This window comes from Elgaria multicarinata, chromosome 2 (genome assembly GCF_023053635.1).
Source record: "Elgaria multicarinata webbii isolate HBS135686 ecotype San Diego chromosome 2, rElgMul1.1.pri, whole genome shotgun sequence".
In the NCBI taxonomy this organism is placed as follows: domain Eukaryota; kingdom Metazoa; phylum Chordata; class Lepidosauria; order Squamata; family Anguidae; genus Elgaria; species Elgaria multicarinata.
Window position 1 is genome coordinate 26,142,548 of NC_086172.1, and position 16,385 is coordinate 26,158,932.

At 42.3% G+C, this 16,385-nt stretch overlaps 1 protein-coding gene across 5 annotated transcripts in view; it reads right to left on the reverse strand.

Moving 5' to 3' along the window:
- CFLAR (CASP8 and FADD like apoptosis regulator) overlaps positions 1 to 16,385 on the reverse strand; it is a 55,645-nt gene that overhangs the window by 1,438 nt on the left and 37,822 nt on the right. For 3 of the 5 annotated variants that reach the window (XM_063116187.1, XM_063116182.1, XM_063116184.1), the window contains exon 10: positions 14,759 to 15,122. In XM_063116187.1, coding sequence (XP_062972257.1) covers positions 14,987 to 15,122 — 136 coding nt within the window. In that variant the 3' untranslated portion in view covers positions 14,759 to 14,986. Of the gene's footprint in view, positions 1 to 11,426; positions 11,489 to 14,758; positions 15,123 to 16,385 lie in introns of those variants that run through there. The other 2 variants (XM_063116186.1, XM_063116185.1) reach the window with 2 other exon arrangements.

The following is a 16,385-nucleotide window of genomic DNA, read 5'->3' on the forward strand; positions in this document are numbered from 1 at the left end:
CGTAAAGAGATTCCAGGCCTAGCAGGAAGTGGGTATACACACAGATATAAAATGGAGTCTGTTAAAGTACAGGGTGAACTCATATTGACCCCTGCTTGCTAGTCAAGGACAAACTATGTTTATTGCACAAAATTAGCTATGATCTTAATCAAAAAATTGCAGGCCACTGTTAAGGATAAAACCTCTTTTAAGGTGACTTCCAATAGTTAACATAAACACAAATCACAGGGCCTGTTCTGACAACACGGTAAGCCATGGTTAGGCTGCTAACTCTTTTGCAGCAAATGGTTAGTGAGCCTGTTTAAACCGAGGTTATTTAGCCAGCGTGGTTAGGGATGGGTCACACGACACGCTAAGTCATAACATTTAGCTCAAAATGCTTAACCACGGTGGCTCAGCGTGTCGTCTGAACAGAGTCACAGTAATGAAACAACAAAAAGCTTCCAAACAAAGCTAACCAGGAATAAGAACTAGCAATATCAAAAACATCAGGCACAGTAAAATATATATTAAAAATTACGTATTTAAAACAATTGCAGGTAAAACTATTTCAATTTGTCAGACCATAAAACCTACTCTAGGAAAAAGCCAGAGAAGAGAAATGTATCTTTAGTTGTCTTAAGGCCTGCAATTTTGGGCCTGGATAGATCACAATTGGCAAAGCATTTCACAGCCTTGGGCCACTGCCAAAAAAACCCAATCCCTAGGGCTTACCTAGGCATGCTTTTCTGGGAGTAAATTCCACTAAACAGACTTCTGAAGAAACATGCATAGGTTTGCTCTGGAAATTTCATATATATCTGAATAGTACAACTTTATATGTTTAGTACAGGAGTAAGCATTAAATATAGTTCAGTTCCCCCAAAAACATTCATTTTACCCCATGAGGGAAAGGTTTTTTCCTCCAATAGCTTCAAAACTACTAGAAATTTTACATCTCTAATAAAGCTTGCCAAATGGTATAAATTACTGAAGTATCAACCAGGTTTGGAGGATTATCTATGCTAAGGTGACCATATGAAAAGGAGGACAGTACATCTGTATCTTTAACAATAGTATTGAAAAGTGAATTTCAGCAGGTGTCATTTGTATGCATGCAGCACCTGTTGAAATTATTATTATTATTATATTTATTTGTATCCCGCCTTTTACCCAATGCCGGGCCTCCTCCCAAGGTAGGAGCCCTGTCCTCTTGACCAGATACAAAGGAGGGCAGGGCTCTGGCAGCTTTAATTGTTGTGATGAAGAGGGAATTTCAACAAGTGCTGCATGCATACAAATTACACCGGCTGAAATTCTCTTTTCAATACAATTGTTAAAGATACAGGAGCCCTGTCCTCCTTTTCATATAGTCACACTAATCTATGCAGAATTGATTGGTAAAATCCTATGTAAATCCTGTTTACAGTAGACCCGTTGAAATGAACAGGACTTAACTTAGTTATGACTAACTTAAGTCCCACTTGTTTCAATGGGTCTACTCAAAGTAGGATTTACATTGAGTTTGATCCAGTAAGTTTAACTTAAGAGAACGTGCTTCTGCCAGATTTCAGTTAATGTCATCAGCAGTAAAAAAAAAAATCACGAGCAGATTTTATTAAGGACACTATAGATGCTGAATAGAATCTTATTTTACTGTTTGATTTTAGATTTTAGGGTTATAATTCTTTGTTTCTTGGAGCTTTGCAATGGGCAATCTGTTTGTGTGTAATGCTCAACTAGGATCTCACATGAAGTCTTGGGCTCATGCACTCCTTACTCCTGCAGGACCAGAAAAAGGAATAAACCAAAATTCAGTCTTACTTCAGCGGATTCCTGGCTTGTCGTTACATGAGAACCAGGAGTCCGGTTTTAAAAGAAAATCTAGTCAATTCTTAAACAACCCAACAAAAACACTCTGGATAGTTCTTATGGGTTATTTAACAAACTAGAGTTTATTTACCACGATTCCTGGTTTACATGTAACACCAGACTAGGAATCTGCTAAAGCGGGGCTGAATTCTGAATTATTTCTCAAATAATAAAAACCTAGGTTTATGCCTACAACACCACTAAATCTAAACTAAATAGAACCAGTAAGGTGTAGTGGTTAGGGTATTGGACTGGGAAGGTCTGATAGTTATTGGGGGAAATAGAGAAGTTTGTTTTCAACAGGTGGAAATGAAATGCCGATGTTTCGAAAGTAATGTAAATATTCATACTTGTTCATCCTTTAACTCATTGTATCTGGTAGAGGCATTGATTAAATTTTAAAAGTTTTAAAATGCTAATATGTTTTTATCTATATTCCGCCCCAAAAAAGTCTAACTCAAGACATCTTTAATCCAATTTGTTTTTAAAAATCATATATATTCATCTATTCTGTCAGCTGTTGATTTCTTATTTGCTCTTCTGCTGTTAAACACATCACAACCATACCACAGAAAAGACTTTATACCAGGGTGGATGAAAATCAATGTTTCAGCTATTGTGCGGTATAGAAATGCAATAAATCTCTACCTATAAAGCGGAAAGTATGTGTCACATATGTCTTGAATTGTTTGCCCACTTCCACATACGGTTCTACCTTAATGCTGTTCACCCAGACAGGTCTTCATGTACATGGACCAGAAAAAATCTAAAAACATGAATTTTGGGGTTTTAAGTATTTTTAAAGAATTTAATAAAAACCTAGGTTTACGCCTACAACACCCAGCATGCCTTGGGCAGAACTCCCAGCATGCCTTGGGTGGGAGGCCTGGGGCCAGCTGGAGCAGAAGGGAAGGAGGTCGCAGCTCTGAGCCGATCAAGATACCCATGAATCAGCTCCCTCAGAGAGAGGGATGGGTGGGGGAAGAAACTAATTTAATTTGTTTTAAAGTTACCTCACAGGCCTAGCACTGGCCTACCTTGCAGGGCTGTTGTGAGGGTGAGAGAGGAAAAAAAGAAATGAATTTAATTTGTTTAAAGGTTACTTCACAGGCCTAGCACTGGCCTGCTACTTTAAGATTATTACCTCGCAGACATATATCTTAGGGGGCCCAAGCAATGCCGGGTAGAAACTTGAAATGGCACACTGATAGGTCTGGCTGTACAATGTACCAGAAAAATCTAAAAACATTAAATTCTGGATTTTAAGTATTTTTAAAGAATTTAATATAAAAAACTGAAGCATGCCTTAGGTGGAACTCCCAAGAGTCTTCTCTTGACACCGAACTATGACTCATAGTCATGACCAGTACTAATTGCTATTATCCCTTCAGGACATTCCATAGATAAAATTTCTTCAGCAGGTGATATTGAAAATTGCTTTATCTTCTATGTGTTATAAACACTATTCACACACCCGAGCAACGCTGGGCATATCAGCTAGTAAATAAATAGAAATAATGCTAAAAATTGTAAATATTTAAATTGGGATTTTTTGGATTTAATTCCTTAAAAAAAGCACCATAAAGCAAACACTAACTTCCTCTCTAATTTAAAAAATGGCATCATTACTAGTAAACCTTATAATAAACATGCTAAATCTACTTACAGTCTCATAAACATGAAGTTACATTTCAATAAAACATGGGCATTAATTTCAGTTTTTCATCTCATGAAAATGGCTCCGTCCAGCCTAACAGCCCTTGCTTCCTGAAAGTTTTGGGCTGTCAGTTCTGACTAAAATCACATGTGCAACATCACAGGCTATGCAGGATTGTTGCCCTGTTCTTATGCAGTAGTTGGGCCAAGCAGGGGAGAGGAGTTAGTTAGGACAGAAAACAATATAGTAAGAAAGATAAAAATTGAAGCGTTTAAAAAGTCCAGAAAATAATTTTTAAAAAGGATTTTTTTCAGCTTCCTAACACCATACTTTAAACCTACCAACCATGGGCATTTCGTTTGTGATTACTACTTTTTTTGGTGGGGTGGCAAGGCTGGGCCAAGACACGGTGGAGCTGAAAGGGGTAAAACCGAAAAGCAAAAGAGAAGCCAAAATTGCCTAGTGTGCATATCCCAATGTAATCGTATCCTCATTTATCTGGGAGCAAGCCCCACTGAACTCAATCAATAGAACTTATTTATGAAGTGACATGTTAACCTTAAACTGTTATGGCTGCTGGTTATAAGAAACACCCTACATAGGAATATTTGAAAGACAAAAGGAATAAAAAAGAAAGCATGCCAAATACATATAGTGACACCAAGAGACGCTAAGCCTGGTTGGAAGAAGTGTAAGAAATACTCTATTTTTTTTCTACATTAATGTAGCTTAGTAGTCAGATTTGCAACGTTGTTCAGGGAATACATGGAAAAGTTCCGATGGGAAACTTGATTGAAATCAGTGATTTAAATTGATTTTTTCTTGATGATTGAAATCACTGATTTTAAACTACCTTGACTTAAATCAATCAGCCTTGCTTGATACTACTTCTCCATTTCCATTCCAAGGTATCTCTGCTAAGATTTCAATTTCCCACCATTTCCTTATGACACAAACAATGAAAAGGAAACAAGAAGAGTCACACCTTCAGCATTTACGGCCATCTTTGTCCCCTTCTTATAAATAGAATTTCCAATGCTTGCCTGCAATATGTTACTGATATCAACTTGTTAAATAATACCACCACATAGTTTTATTTATCTCATCTTTCTTCTAAGGAGCTCAGCATCCATTCTTCGCTCACCATAATTTTATCCTCACAACCACCCTGCGAGGTAGGTTAGACTGAGAGGTAGGGATTGACTCAATGCTACCCAGTGAGTTTCATAACTGAGTGGAGATTAGAATCTCGGCCTCTTCAGTCTTGGTCTGACACCATTACCACACTGGCTCTTCTTACAACCACTGTTCTCGAACTGTGGAGTACACACCAACTCTTGAGGCACTTGGACAGGCCAGGAGCAACAGGTTCTAGAGCTGTTGTAGGCAACCTGGTGCCCTCCATATACTTTGGACTCATAATCCTGATCAAAGTCCAAGGCGGCTCAGGCTGATGGGAGTTGTCATCCAAAACATCTGGAGAACACCAGGTTGCCTATTCCTGTTCAGGGATGGGCAACTTGTCACCTTCCATTTATTTTGGTCTACTACTATCATGAGCTCTAGCCAGCATAGCCAGTGGTGAAGGGATGATAAGAATTGTAGGCCAAAACATCTGGAGGACCACAAGTTGCCCACTACTGCAATCTAGAAAGAAATAGGATCGTGAAACAGATGGGGCCTGCCTTCCCCTTCAGGCAAAGCCTGAGATGGTTGAATGCTCCCCTCCCCTCTGTGGCAGAGAATTCAGTTCCACGCTTGATTATGACACACAAAGAGAGTGAACACATATCTCAACATGATTTGGGAAGCAGGGAGCCCAGAGGTGCTGCTTTGTTCTAAGAATGTGCTTTTGTACATGGTTTTAGGGTGTGTGTGTGTGTGTGTGTGTGGTGTGTGTGTGTCATAATTATCTTGCTCTATTCCTCTTCTACTTCCAGCATTCCTAACCTCACACGGAGGATGCTCTAATTCAAACTAACTGTGATTCCTACAGGCTCTGCTTGAAAGAGACAGTTGGTGTTGAGAACACCCAGAAAGTAGAATAAATTTAGAAGTGGCAGCAGGTACGGAACACATTAAGAAACACCAATTTACACAGGATATCCCACATGTTGAAATGTCACCAGCTACTCTAAAATTAATGGCATTCACCTTTCTATGGAACTAATAACTCAACGTAACTACTTGGAAGTTCAGTGGTACACGCTCCCACATTACTGCACATAGAACTGCAGCTTAAATACCAAGGTCTCCCAATTAGTACTGCAATCTTACTCATTCTTATTTATGAGTAAGTCCTTTTGAACTCCATAGGACCATGCTGCATGTCTCAAAAACAGGGGTGTGGTTTCACAGCTCTGAGGTGATGAGGGACACCCCATCACTTTCTAAAAAATGCTCAAGACTGGAAACTTTACTTGGTAGTTTTTTAAAAAAACCTTTTAAATAATTACAGGCCTCTTTGATGAACTGATCAACATATTTGTGTGTCCATTAACGTTAAATCTTAAAATATATACGTTCTTCTTAAAACTGAAGAGGGCAGGGCAGGTGCCAGCCATCTTGGCAAGCCAACCTTCTCAGGCACCGGGGAGAAGGAATGCCCCTTCTGAGATGGTGTCTGTAGGGCTGTGTGACACAAGTGTCCATCACTTCCAAAACTACAAAAAGAGTTGCTGCCTGCTTCAAAACGAATACCTTATTCAGATTCAGACCAATTTAAAAGTGCTTGATAAAATTAAAACGTATGATGATCACCAAAAAATAAAAATGCAATTAACTAAGGTTCTTCTTACCAATGACAGTCCTTGAAATAAATGCAGGCCCCGAGAACTGATCAGTTCCATAGGGCCAAGGCAGATGTGGAATAATTTCGGGATACGCCTTTATTGTACCAGACAAGGAAGGGCTGCTTATCACCCAGAGCCTTTTTAAGGCTCCACTCCCATTCTGTTAACGGGCGCTGTTGCCATTTCATAACTTTCTTTCCCTTTCCATTTCCCCCGTGCATATTAATTCTGGTCTTGTACATGACTCTTGACTTTTTCAGCCTGAGTTGAGAACTTTTGAAACATTCCTGTAGCTGCTGCAAACAGCGATCTTTGGTTTCTCACTAACTCCGGTGGGGTCGGGGAGCGACTAGGGGCGGCCGGGGGCTGTTTAGATAAGAAAACATACTGGAGAGGAACTTTTTTCTTCTTCTTTTTCTTTTTTGGGCCAAGGCAATCACACTGGCGTGATCCTCTCTCAATACGAGTTTCTAGACGACTCGTTCACATCACATCGAATAAAGTCCAAATGTGGGGATGGACGGGGGGTGGGAGGAAGGATTAATACATACCTAACTTTCTCGGCGTTTTCTCCCCATTCGAAAGAAATGGACTGCAATATTGAAATGCTCGGGCAAAGTGCGTTAGAGAAAGCCTGGTTAATTTCAGCCGGTGCACGGCGAATGTGATCGCCACCGAGGCAAACAGAGGATAGAAGACGCGAGCTGCTCGATCCCGGAATTTTTTTGAATTTCCTGGTTTGCAAGCCCGCAAAACCCGCCCAGTTCTTCTTCGTAAGCCGTCACGTTGTTCGAGAAAGCTCCACCGACTATACACAAAAAGACTAAAGGGGGGGGGGGTTGAGGGAAAGAGTGATTTCCGCCCAAGTCGCGCACAGAAGCTGCGAGGCCTGCTGGTTGGATCATTCGCAAAACAAGAAACAAATGCAAATAAGAAGCGTTGTAAAATCTTACAGCCAAGAGTTTCCGCACAGTGGGGCTTAAACAATAGCTGTAAAGCGAGGCGAGAAGTTCTTTCCTGCCAAAGCAGAGAGATTATGAAAAATATTTCGTAATTTTTTTTTATTTTAAAAAACGCGGAGGGGAGCACTTCGATTCGCAAACTACTGAAACAGGCCCGAAGTACGGTGTCTAAGGCTCCCAGTGCAAACTTAATAACAACAACAACAACAACAACAATAAATGTATAGAGCGCTTTATTACAAAGTGCTGTACATAAACTAAAGTAGGTCAGCAGTTTACAATAAATGCAATAATCCTTTGATTAACTGAATCAAAGAATCTACCAATAAAAACTTAAAATAAAAACTCATGCAAAATATGCAGTGTCCACCACAAACATGCAATATTCAACTCTACTAAACACAAGTTAAAACTTGTAACAATGCCCCGCCTCACCCCCAGGCTGGGCTAGAAGTGCTTTTGGTGACCCCATCCATCTATCCTCCATCTATCCTCCCCCCTCCCCCGCCCGGCCTATCAGCTTTGCAGGGCTACACACAGGGTTTTTGGAGTCTGGTGCTGGTGTGGGGGTGGGGTGGCACATGCAAGAATTCTTGTATGCATGGATTATGTCTGAGAATTCTCACCCGCAGCTCCTCCTTGCCCTAGGTCTAGGACCAAGCAAAATGAAAGATGTGGCCCATTTTTTCTTACATGGGGATAAGGGAATATGGATTGAGGTTGTTCTTTTCCTGAATGCCTCCTCCAAATTCCAAACCCCTTCTGGCAGAGCTTCTTTCTGCTTCCGGGGTGTCACAGGCAGGGCCGGTGCCAGACTATTTTGCGCCCTAGGCAGAGGCACCACCAGCTTTGGCCCGTTTTTGCATTGGCTTCCGTAGGAAAAAAGTGTGTCCCTTGCTCTAGTGTAAGATCCAATCGAGCATTCTCAGTGCGCGCTGCAGCTATGCCCGTTTTTGAAACAAATCCTCATGTTCAGCTATGTAGGAAGGAAGGAAGGCTCCAGGCAAGGCTGCTGGGTGCAACAAAATGAGCAAGGGGGGGGCTTCAGAGGGAACCATTAACCCTTTGTGCTGAACAGAGTCGGTGGGGTGAGGTGAGAGTCGTGCAGGGAGGCGTCGAGGGGCCAAAGGAAGCGCCCGCTCCAGAAGGCGAAGGAATCATAGAATCATAGAATAGCAGAGTTGGAAGGGGCCTACAAGGCCATCGAGTCCAACCCCCTGCTCAATGCAGGAATCCACCCTAAAGCATCCCTGACAGATGGTTGTCCAGCTGCCTCTTGAATGCCTCTAGTGTGGGAGAGCCCACAACCTCCCTAGGTAGCTGATTCCATTGTCGCACTGCTCTAACAGTCAGGAAGTTTTTCCTGATGTCCAGCCGGAATCTGGCTTCCTTTAACTTGAGCCCGTTATTCCGTGTCCTGCACTCTGGGAGGATCGAGAAGAGATCCTGGCCCTCCTCTGTGTGACAACCTTTTAAGTATTTGAAGAGTGCTATCATGTCTCCCCTCAATCTTCTCTTCTCCAGGCTAAACATGCCCAGTTCTTTCAGTCTCTCTTCATAGGGCTTTGTTTCTAGACCTCTGATCATCCTGGTTGCCCTCTTCTGAACACGCTCCAGCTTGTCTGTATCCTTCTTGAATTGTGGAGCCCAGAACTGGACGCAATACTCTAGATGAGGCCTAACCAGGGCCGAATAGAGAGGAACCAGTACCTCACGTGATTTGGAAGCTATACTTCTATTAATGCAGCCCAAAATAGCATTTGCCTTTCTTGCAGCCATATCGCACTGTTGGCTCATATTCAGCTTGTGATCTACAACAATTCCAAGATCTTTCTCGTTTGTAGTATTGCTGAGCCAAGTGTCCCCCATCTTGTAACTGTGCAATTGGTTTCTATTCCCTAAATGTAGAACTTGGCATTTATCCCTATTAAATTTCATTCTGTTGTTTTCAGCCCAGCACTCCAGCCTATCAAGATCACTTTGAAGTTTGTTTCTGTCTTCCAGGGTATTAGCTATCCCACCCAATTTTGTGTCATCTGCAAATTTGATCAGCGTTCCCTGCACCTCCTCGTCCAAATCATTAATAAAAATGTTGAAGAGCACTGGGCCCAGGACTGAGCCCTGCGGCACCCCACTCGTTGCCTCTCCCCAGTTTGAGAAGGTTCCATTGATAAGTACTCTTTGAGTCCGATTCTGTAGCCAACTGTGGATCCACCTGATAGTTGTTCCATCTAGCCCACTTTTAGCTAGTTTGTTAATCAGAATGTCATGTGGTACCAAATACATCCTCCCTGCATTTGGAGAGGGCGTCAAGGAGGACCAACTCCCAATGCCTGGGGGTGCCTCGCAGCCGGGCAGAGGGCAGGCAGAAGGGGTCTGTGGGTGCCCGGCAGGTCCCCTGCTGGGGCTCCCAGGGTTGCGCGGAGGGGTGGGCGGTGTGGGTCTATCGTGTGCAGCCAGGTGGAGTGTGACGTGCATGCATGGCTCCTGCCGTGCTCGGTGCGTTGCCCCTTTGTGTCCCCTGCCCTCAGGTGTCTTTCTCCAATGCCCACGTCAGCAACTACCTTTTGTTTCTCTCCCAGTCAGGCTTTTCCCTGCTTTGGGGCAGCGGAGCCCAGAGACGATCCACACTGTCAGACCGTATGGAGCAGTGCTTGAGGTTTTCACCCTAGGCAGCTGCCTAGTTCGCCTAATGGTAGCGTCGGCCCTGGTCACAGGTCTTCTGGTTGTGTCCTGCTGCTGGCCTTCCCCACTGTTCACTCCTTTCTTAAGGCCTGCCTAGTCTCACACCATGCCTATGCCTTTCCCTGTGGTAATTGCCACAAAAAAATATTCCCCAGTGATACCTTGCCTGGAAATCTTAGGCAGAGTCCACTCACTCACTTGTTCCTTGAACTCTGGACTTGTCAACATGAGCGATTTATAGCACACTTGTGACTGGCCACTCACTGAAGTTTCTAGGTTGATTTCATGATGTCATCAGCAAGCAGGATGTCTCCTGTGCTTCCCCCCTTTATCTCACTGTCAGAAAAGACAGAGATTATCAGCTTTAAGAAATCTGGCAGATTGGCTCCGTGTATTGGTGGCGTTGTGCTTTAATTCCACCATTAGATAGTGCTGCTTTATTGATTTGAATGAAAGTTCAAACTCAACAGGCAGAGATTGGAAGTATTCCATTCGAACCAAGTGGCTGCCCATGTAATTGAGCAGAAGCAGGAAGCTCTTTGCCCCCAGAGTTCTTTATGTGACTAGAACAGGCCGCCTACTCTGTCACAGAATCCCTCCTGAAAGCCTTCCCTGTTCCTTTCCTCCTTATGAAAAACTCTGCAACCAGGACTACTTGGCCCGCCTGACCAATCTTATATTGATGTCCTGGCATAAAGCAAGATGTTACCTTACCATGATGGGTTTAGAGACTCCCTTAAAATATACAGGCTCCTCCCTTCCAGCCCCTGCAAAGGGTACATTTTACAGCCTCAAATTAGCAGCTATTTTGTTTCATGCACAACTATGTAATATATTTAATTTATCATGGCTGGGGAGAGGTTCCATGATGTCACAACTGCATGCTGAGAGTCTGAGTTATGTTATACACTAATATACCATTTCCTTTTTTAATGAAAACTTCAAACAAAATACCAAGAAGTCTGGTGAACAATGTGGCAGGGCAAAGTACAGGGGCTGATGGTAAGCACAGGCCCTGATGTGTGTGTGGGGCTTGCCTTGTGGGGGCCTGGGGCAAATTGCCCCTCTTGCCCCTCGCTCCCAGGCAGCCCTGCAGCTTTGCAGTGTTACCAAGTTGCATGGCTGGTGAAGGATTGCAAAACATAGCTGTGTAACAGAATATCCATTATTTTTATCTTTACAAATTATAAAGGTAGAAATAAATAAAAAAAGTATCCAGATGACATCTTACAGTTAACGGCTTTATATTATTATCTCTTTTTTCTTGTTCTTGGTGTTTTTTCTAGATGGACGTGACGGGCTTCGCCAAGTCATGTTGTCTTTTACTGATTCAAGAATTTCCTGACTATTGAACATGTTTTAAGTATGACTCCTTTCTGGATGTTGGTGTGGTTTTATTTTGGTAGGCCCAGTTTCTGAAGGTTTTCTGTGAAGTTTTTCAATGTGATGCCAGTGACTGATGTGACTAATGGAATAATTGTAATGTTTTCCTGTTGCCATAGTTCTTTAACTTTGATAGCCAATGGTATATATTTTTCTCTCTGAAAAAGATGGGTTCAAAGGAGTTTCAAGATAAATATTTATCACTCTCCCCTCCAAAAAACTGAAGAACCCAGTTAGGTTGCTATATGAACACACCTTGAGTCCAATAAACCTAGCCATAAAAGACCACGTGATTGTGGGGGCTGATTTACCTCTTTATGCCACATCATAAAGCTTATAAAATCCCACCAAGTCAGGATTATTATTATTATTTATTTATATAGCACCATCAATGTACATGGTGCTGTACAGAGTAAAACAGTAAATAGCAAGACCCTGCCGCATAGGCTTACATTCTAATAAAACCATAATAAAACAATAAGGAGGGGAAGAGAATGCAAACAGGCACAGGGTAGGGTAAACAGGCACTGGGTAGGGTAAAACTAACAGTATAAAGTCAGAACAAAATCAAGTTTTAAAAGCTTTAGGAAAAAGAAAAGTTTTTAGCTGAGCTTTAAAAACTGCGATTGAACTTGTAGTTCGCAAATGTTCTGGAAGAGCGTTCCAGGCGTAAGGGGCAGCAGAAGAAAATGGACGAAGCCGAGCAAGGGAAGTAGAGACCCTTGGGCAAGCGAGAAACATGGCATCAGAGGAGCGAAGAGCACGAGCGGGGCAATAGTGTGAGATGAGAGAGGAGAGATAGGAAAGAGCTAGACAGTGAAAAGCTTTGTAGGTCAACAGGAGAAGTTTATATTGGATTCTGAAGTGAATTGGAAGCCAATGAAGAGATTTCAGAAGGATGAAGTTATCCGCTTCTTGCATATTTCTGTGTGCCCTTTATGTGTGGGTTAAGAACATAAGAAGAGCCATGCTGGATCAGACTGAGAGTCCATCTCGTCCAGCACTCTGTTCTCACAGTGGCCGACCAGCTGTGGGCCAGGGACCAACAAAGCAGGACACAGCGCAACACCACCCTCCTACCCATGATCCCCAGCAACTGGTGCATATAGGTTAACTTTTCCATTAAAGCTATTGACCATAATCAGAGTCTACATTGCTAAATAGATGGACCATGAGTGCTTTTCCAACTCCTCGCTATTTCTATCCTTGCTGCTACCCAAAAGAATGTCCGATGAGCCTCATTTTTTTTAGATGTATGTTTTCACTGCCATATAATGAGAGTAAGTCTTCCATCGGGGAAATATGGATCAACGCTGATGTATTTATTTTATTCTCAAAATTAATTTTATTCTCAAAATATAATTAATAAACTCTTCCAACATTGATATACTCATATTTCAAACAATGGACTGGTTCTTCTACTGTTTTGAAATCTTACAGATAACAATCAGAAAAACGATATAACATTTTTTTACATCTCAAATTCCAGGGTGTGATAAGAAGTCTTTCACGTGACACAAGTTAACCCATCACTTAATTTACAAATGTGTGTAGGAGCCATCCTAAAAAGCTGCCTCAGTTTTCATATTACCTTAAATGCATTGCTTTTAAATGGAGTCAGTTCACAGAGTCATCATCCATGGGAAGTAATTAAGTAACTCACCTACCCCACATCTGCAATATTAAAGGAGCAATCCTATGACCCCTAGACATTGTCTGAGGGGGCCACTGGATACTGGGGGAATCCCTCCTCGGAAGGGGGATTTGGAGTTTTGACCCCCCTCCCCTCACCCAGGTGGCTCAAAAACGACCATGATGGCCTGCTTCTGAGATTGGAGAAGTCTATGTAATTTTCTGAGGACTTGTATTTTACAGAACAAAACTGAAACCACTGCACTGGTTATTTAAATACACTGTAACTGTTTAATTTTACAGTCCTTAAAATAATAAAAAAGATAGCAAGGTATGAACAATACTTGAATTACTTTGAAAAACTCCTATACTACAGCCTTTCGTTATTAACTTTACCGAAAAGCAGGTATAAATATTAAATAAAACTGAAGTACTGAATTGTTGTGACAGGCATTCAAGAAATTGTTTTAGAAGAACTAGGCCCTCCAAAATCTCATTCAAGATATAGAAGAATCCTTCACAAACAAATGTCAGTGTGTAAATAGATTGGTAGGACTGAGATGCTTGCGTTTTGTTTGAGCTGGAAGGAAAAGGGAAACATTTTCCCTTTTATACACCGCATAGAAATGACTGAAAAGCTTCTTTTAAAAAATACACATGCAACATTACCTAGGTAAGTGAAATATATTGTACTTTGAACAAAATGACTAGTATAAATAAATATCACAACTAATATTTGTCCTCTGCGGTGTGTAAAGCTTAACATTACTGAGTTCTTTATAGTTCAATAACAATCACAAGCAAACAGTAAATTATGATTCAACGTGATACAAAGACTTGTCTCCTGCACTCCATAAACTGATAGTAGATCAATCTTTCCCCAAGTAACATCTTCCCTATTCCTTGTTACAGTACCTGAGTCAAAAGAGAGCTTACTTCATCTGTCGTGAACTCAAAGCGATGAGGCCCCTGTGAGAAGAGTGGCATCCTAACGCTACACCTCTGCTACATAAGGTGGATATAAGGTCTGTTGGCTGTACTTGTCATAAAGCTATATTGTGCTCCTCTGACGTTCTGGATAGGTAGGATATTTGGGAGTACTACCTCTCCATGTATTCTGTCCTACAATTCGTGTCCAGGGACGGAAGAGGCAAAGCTATCCACTGAAGCCATCAATCTGAGATTTGCCCGCAGTAAATCTGGAATGGGACAATGATGATGAAGGAGTGAACTTGGATTATGCCCAAGAAAGATGCCAAATCTCAGTGGCTGGCTGGGAATGATACATAGACAATTCCCCAATTTGTATGTTCTAGATCAGCTTTCCCCGTCCAGGTGCTCTCCAATGTGTGGGACTGCAACTCCTAGCATTCCTAGCTAACACGGACTACAGGTTGGGAATGGCTGGTCTAGACTGTCCAAACCTATGAACAGCAAGATTCCAAAGATAAGTGTATGGGTTGTCAAGGCTCAGAGGTGCTCCTGTTTTCCTAAGCCCCTTTTCCCCACGGCATTTCCAACCAGATGCCTTCCTAACCCAAGCAGTGCGCCTTCCTTGTTCCGTGTGTGGCTCAGTCCAGCCAGCCAGATCCCCTGGCTTCTCTGCTGTTGCTCCATTACTTTTTGCTCTGTCTTTGTGCTTGAGACAGATCAGTGGTATTTAATGCATCCACCTGCCCCTCCCTGGGAAGGTATGAGGCCTCATAACTGCCCTGGAAGGGGCAGAAAGTAATTTATTGCTCTGAAGTAAAAGGCCATTGAGAAGAAAGAGTTTTGTTTTTGTTTTTCTTTAAAAAAAAAAAAAGATAAATTAAGCAGTGAGATCTATAACCCTAATACGCGAGGTTAGATACTGTGCTGTAGAAATAAGTATTAGGTCCATAAGGTTTGTGTCTGAATATTGTCTGAAAATGTGTCTGAATATTGCCAGTTCCGCCGTGCTTGGCCCTTCAGGAAAAAGGAGTGGATACTTCTCAAAGGAAGGCCTTTCTACAACTCACCAATCTCAAGTTCAGGTTGTCTATTTAGGTGCCAGACAAGAAAAGTTTTTTCCTCAGGGTGTGCTCCAAGAGGAGTGAATGGGGTTCTGCAGGGTTGGTTCTGTTCCACTCATAAACTTTGTGGTTCAGCTCCACAAGAATATCCAGTAAAGGCAACGTCCTGTGTCAGGAAAAAAAAAGTGGAAGGTGGGGGTGGGAGAGAAAAGAAAGAGTTTTCAGGACTGAAGAGAACATAACCACCAAAACCTTACAAATAATCTCCAGACAGACTCCTCCAACCTGGTGCCCAACAGATATTTTGAATCTCTACTCTTTTCAGCCTCAGCCAGCTAAGGCTCAGGAGTGCTGGGAGTTGTAGTCTAAAACAGTGGTCTTCAACTGGTGGGTTGCGACTGAAAAGTGGGTCACAAGATCAGTCTGGGTGGGTCGCAGCAAAGCTGTTGCCGCTATGTTGGGCAACTGTGAAACTGGATCCCATGTTGTAGGTTGGGAGTCTGAGGTGGGTCTTGGGTTTGGACCAGTTGAAGATCACTGGTCTAAAACATCTGGAAGGCACCAGGTTGCTCCAGACTAACAGCTCTGTGCTTTGCAATCAGATATAGCTTGGCTTGCCAGCTAAAGCCCACCTGTGGATTGTGTGAGACACAATTCTGAACACTTCTCCTCCCAAAAGGTCCAATCCTAAATGATGTTTACTCAACTGTAAACTCCACTGATTTCAACTGAGCTTACTTCTAAGTAATTATTACTTGGGACTGTGGCTTGAAAGACTCAAGGTGGTCTGTTTTGCAGGGCTCCTCTCCCCCAAGTTAGAGCTGCTCCTCATATTTTCTGCAGGACAAAACAAGGTGACCCTTATCTGCTGAGAGCCAGGAAAGTTGAATCATTCATGGGGAAAGCTTTCCTTTGCCCAGACGTAGGAAAGAGAACTATACTTTCACTGCCCCCATACATGGAATAGGGCAGGGTCTCTGCATGGACATAATCGAATGCCCTTGATGTATAAGGCTTTCTGTTATGCTTCATATCAGGAACATTCCCTGCTCACAGAGGAGAACAGGGAGCCCTTGCTTGTAGAGCTGTGTGTGTGCACCCAAGGTATGACACCATCGCCCATGTCTCCTTTTGCAAGAGCCAGTAGCAAGGTTGTGTGTACCTCTTACTAAAAACAGAACATGAGCGTTCTCCATCCAATCCACACCCATCCTGTTCCAAGAAAACCTGAATTCTGCTTCATGTGTAATTTAACATCTCCAGAAAATTTGCCTAAGTGATCCCATTTTGCGTAATTTATTCTGGTTGTAAGTGAATTGTAAGCTTCTCAGAAAACTGGATTACACATCCCTGAGAAACTTCCATGATTCTGCAGATTTGCAGCATACACTCAAGCCTGATCAATAGAATGCATTGAAACAATATCAAA